The sequence below is a fragment of the Pteropus vampyrus genome, unplaced genomic scaffold (genome assembly GCF_000151845.1).
Source record: "Pteropus vampyrus isolate Shadow unplaced genomic scaffold, Pvam_2.0 Scaffold170, whole genome shotgun sequence".
Lineage (NCBI taxonomy): Eukaryota > Metazoa > Chordata > Mammalia > Chiroptera > Pteropodidae > Pteropus > Pteropus vampyrus.
Genome location: NW_011888951.1, coordinates 1,866,722 through 1,871,726, shown reverse-complemented (window position 1 = coordinate 1,871,726; position 5,005 = coordinate 1,866,722). Strand labels below are relative to the sequence as shown.

General features: G+C 47.6%; 1 protein-coding gene across 1 annotated transcript in view; it reads left to right on the top strand.

Annotated features, from left to right (window-relative positions):
* TMEM61 (transmembrane protein 61) overlaps positions 1–2,645 on the top strand; it is a 4,709-nt gene extending 2,064 nt beyond the window's left edge. The window contains exon 2 of the mRNA XM_023536811.1: positions 2,265–2,645. Coding sequence (XP_023392579.1) covers positions 2,265–2,645 — 381 coding nt within the window. The remainder of the gene's footprint in view (positions 1–2,264) is intronic.
* Positions 2,646–5,005: the final 2,360 nt, after the last annotated feature.

Sequence of the window (5,005 nt, the reverse complement as noted above, 5' to 3'; positions counted from 1 at the left end):
GTATCTGGCTTTGGGCAAAGTCTCTCACCTTTTTGGGCACCATCTGCTCATTTGCAAAGCAGGAATTTCTTTTCCTGCCCTGTTGTGGTTGAGTCAGATGTGATGACGCTCAGTGTGAAGGGTAACTGTCAAATGTTGCAATATGCAGTCCAGAGCTTATTGTCATTGATCCGCTGGTTAGTCTTTTAAGTTGGTTTCTCCAGCTGTCTGACTTTGGGGAGAGAGTAGTCAGGTTCTTCTCCCACCCCCTATGAAAATACATTCAGCTGGAGACAGGAGATACTTGCCCCAAAGACAGATTCATAGGCAGAGAACTGCAGGTAATTTACAAATGGTAGTTTTTTTTTTCTATATGCTTTTGGTGGTCTGGGGGCTCTGAAAGATTAAGGTCCTCTCCTAGAGCACCATGTTACAAGGATACATTCTCTCACGCATGCACATGCACACATTTTAAAACACATTCGGGAAGATGCCCTTTTAAAAAAATTAATTTATTTTAAATTATAGTTGACATAGAGTATTATATTAGTTTCAGGTGTACAACATAGTGATTCAACATTTATGTACCTTACAAAGTGATCACCACCATAAATCTAGTAACCATCTGTCACTGTACATAGTTATTATGATGTTATTGACTCTATTCCCTACATTGTACCTTATATCCCCACGACATGTTTTATAACTGGAAGTTTGTACTTCTTAATCCCCTTTCCCTATTCCTCCCCTCCCCAACACCTCTGGTGGGAACATACCCTATTGATAGCTTCAGCTACTGTATCTTGAACATTGTGCCATGTCCCACCACTTCCCTAAGAGCATGCCTTTGAATGGCTTTGAAGCAGAGTATCTTTCAGATGTACCCCATTTGGCATTTCAAATGAGGTAGCAGGCCCAGAGCAGTTGGGAAGCTTACCCCAGGACACATCTGGTGTGCTGCAGGGTGGGCACTAAAGCCAGGCCTCTGTTCCACGGCTGGGTGCTGGAGCAGCTGGACTCCTGTGTTCCCTCCCCTCACCTGCTTCTCCTAGCTGTGGGGTAGGCTTTTTAGACAACAAGCATTTGCCCAGCAACACTTTCCTTCATTTAAGAGAATTTCTTCAACAAATGTTTATTGAGCAGCTACTATGTGCCAGGCACTGGGAGATATAGCAGTGAACAGGGCCAATAGGGACAGCAAAGGAGAAATTAAACACAGATAAGTGCCGCGGTCCAAGAAGGCCCAGGGGACGTGGGTGTTTAAAGCGTCACCAGCAAAGTCTTCTTGAGTGGGGGCCAAGTTAAGCCTTGAGGGGAGATAAAAGCAAATTAGCAGGGAGAGAAAACAGCATGTACCATGGCCTAGAGGTTGGCTTAGGGCACAACATGGACTTGGGTTTCAGCCTCTTCCTGTCTGTATGATCCGTGGGGCCAGGTTCCCTCCCAGTGTTTTTTCTTTTTTTCCTGTGCACTTTTCTTTATTTAATTGAAATAACACTGTGTACATGATTATGTTATTAAGCTGAAAAAGGAAGCCATCATGAGCATTTCCCCATTAAACATTTGAGCTGAGCTAAATTCTTAAAAAATCAGTCATTAATATTCCATCTAGAGGTTACGCCATGGTTTACATGCCATTTCCCTAGAGCTGGACATTTAGGCTCTTTCCAAATTAGGATTATTATAAATAAGGCCATGGTGACTTTGCACAACTTTTTGCACAATTTTGTTTTCTATCATGAATTTCAACTTCAGACTTCTCAGTGCCCTCCATCGCACTTGCTCCTTTATTACTCTGGGTTTCAGTGTCATCCTGTCAAATGGAGATTTAAGTGTCGACCTCTCGGGATTGTGACCGGGGTGAAGCGAGGCAATGAGTAACCAGCAAGCCCCAATCCCGGCAGGCCTTGTGGACCCAACATGTGTTCACTCTCCTCCCTCCCTGCCATGGTAGGCACAATGGGGTCTTATGCCCACCAGGCAGATGAGACCTCTGAGGCCTGGAGAAGGGCCCGGAGTGAACATGGCCACACTTACTGAGCTACTGGGTCTTAGGCATGGTGCTGGGAATTTTAGACACATTTTCTGTGACTTTCAAGACAGCCCTGCAAAGTTGAGAACACAATCTCCATTTCACTGATGAGGAAACTGAGGCACAGAGGACTCAAATGACTCTCCAAGGTTGCACAGTGACTTCAGGTGGAGGAGGACTAAAACCTGGGTCTCAGTATCCAGCAGGTCTCTCACATGCCCATTTACTCTCGTCTGTCCTTCTCCACGTCCAGACCTGTGACAGGGGCCGTGTGGCCTCCACCCTCCGCTACTGCATGACGGTCAGTGGCACGGTGGTTCTCGTGGCTGGAATACTCTGTTTTGCTTGGTGGAGTGAAGAGAATACAGGTGCCCAGCCTGGCCAGCCGGCCTCACCCACTGGACACCCTGAACCTGAGGCCCTCAGAAACCTGCTCAGGTCCATCAGCTTCTTCTGCTGCGGTGCAGGTGGCCTGCTGCTGCTCCTTGGCCTTCTGTGGTCCATCAAGGCCAGAACCCAGGGGCCACCCCAATGGGACCCATATCACCTCTCCAGAGACCTGTACTACCTCACTGTGGAGCCCTTGAAAAAGGAGAGCTGCAGGTCAGTGGGGCAGGATGGGGGAAGCTGGTAGGGGCCATAAGTGGAGGGCACTATTTCATCATTATTCATTTGCTCAGTAAACCCTCATGCGCTTCCTCCTCTGGACCAGCTTTGTCTATGCCCTGAGGACTTGAAGGCTGATCAGCACAATCTTGGAGGAGTTCAAGGCTCCATAACAGAAGTAGATCTTGATAAGCCAGAGTAGTTAGAGCTGTGAGAGAGACTCAGACATTGGCCTGTGGAGACATGAAGAAATCTAGGAAGGCTTCTTGGAGGAGGTAGCAGCTGAAAATAGCATAGGGGTTAAAAGCCCAGGCACGCATCAGAGTAGGATCCTCTCCTGGTTTTATTACTAATTAGTAGTAGGGCGTCAAGTAGATTGTGCAAACCCACTGAGCCTCAGCTTGCTCATCTGAACACACCTGTATGGTACTTAATGGGCCAGACACTGTTCTAAGTGCATTTTGTATATTTACTCATTTAATCCTTACAGAGGCCCTCTGAAGTAGGAGACCGAGGAGACCGAGGTACCAAGATGTATGTAACTTGCCTAAGGACACCCAGCTAGTGTGTGTCAGGGCCAGGACTTGGACCCAGAGTTTATACTCTCACCCACTCACTAGCTCAGGGGACACGGGGAGAATTAAATGAGATGACATGTATGTAGAACTTAGCCCCGTATCTGGCACACGGTAGATGCACAGTAAATGTTAGCTTTTTTCCAAGTGGCTGAGGTGATGAGAGGCAGTTTAGGCAGGTGGAAGAGGACATGTGGAAGCTCAGGTGGGATGTGGAGTGCAGACCAAATCTTGCATTAAGACAATATATTTCAATATATATTTGTTCCAAGGAGGCTTTTTAGGCATTTTTTCTTAATCTTCTACATGAAATTTAAATACCACAGATATGCAACATATTTACTTATATTCTATATGTATATCTGTGCTTTATACATAAGAACAGCATCACCAATATACCAAGAACCAATTCTGGCCCTGTTAAGAAAACGAATTATGCATGCACTTATTCTGTACTTATTCATCCAACCAAGTATTGGGTGTGCCTATGTATCAGGGACCTGTATACATCTTCTCCAGTCCTTCTGTCCCCTGCAAGGTAAGAATTGCTGTTGTCATTTACAGAAAAAGATGGTGAGGGTTATACAGCTAGAAAGCAGCAGAGCCTGCTGGCTACACAGCTTGCATTCTCTCACACCTCTTTGTAAGCACCAGATTTGGATGTATTAGAGGGTAAGCCAGACATCTGTGAGCTGGCCTGGGACCTGGACACCTTCTTCCCTTAAAGGGGAAAATGCATCCTGAGTTAAGGGATGTAACAGATTATTCCCGCAACTGGCCTGTGAATCCTCAAGGTCAGAGATGATAGAGTAATCAACAGAGGCCACTTAGTCCAGTGGTTAAGCCTTGGTTTGACCCAATGGTTAGAGGACAGGGCAGGGCCTTGGGGGCTCTCCAGCCAAATCCTTCACTTCTCAGATGAGAATCCTGGGTCTCAGAGAGACCAGTGACCTAGCTGGTCACACAGTGAGTTAGTTGTCTGTTGGAACCAGGCCAGGCCTCAGGGAGCTCTGGCCCAGAGCCTGTCCCTCTCCACTCACTGTGGCCTGAGTGTAAGGATTGGGTGTTGTCTGTACACACAGCCATGTTGATCCAACAGGGTCTAGGCCACAGCCGTGTCTGTCAGGTGGGGCCACTTGACCTTCATTCCCTGCCAGGCCAGGGAAGAGGCCCACTCTGGAGGATGCAGGGTGTCCCTGGCCCATCAAATTTAGAGACCCAACTCTTAGATTCAGAACTGAGTGTTGGGGAGGCTGCTTCTGCTAATGGCTCTTCCCTGTCCCTGGGGCTGACTCAGCCCAGCCCTGCCACCTGTTAGCCCAGCATTTGGCCCCCATGGGGAGGCCACTATGCTGTTCCTGTCTCAGGCACCTTACTCTCTGGAAGGTGCCTGGCTGTGGGTAAATGCAGGTCAGACACAAAAACTTCCTAGACCGGTGGCTTGGCCAGATTTCTTCGTCTCTTGGGGCCTCAGTTTCTCCATTTACTCATCTACTTATTCTTTCACACATTTAGCTGTATTTACTGAGCACCTATTATGTGCTGAGTCCTATGCAGGACACTGACAAGACAACACTGTACAGAACAGATAAAACCCTTTCCCTCTGGGGGCTCCCATCTTATGGGTGAGCCCCTAAATGAGGTGTCTGGACAGGAGGCCTCCCAGGGCCCCCACCCACTGAGTACAGCAGAAAAAGCATGGGCCTATTCAAACATGCGGGTTTCAGTCTGCTCTTTCTTTTTTTAAGCTGTGTCCTTGAGCATATTAGACTCTCTGAGCTGGGTCTAATTCCTCACCTGTCAGGTGGGGGGG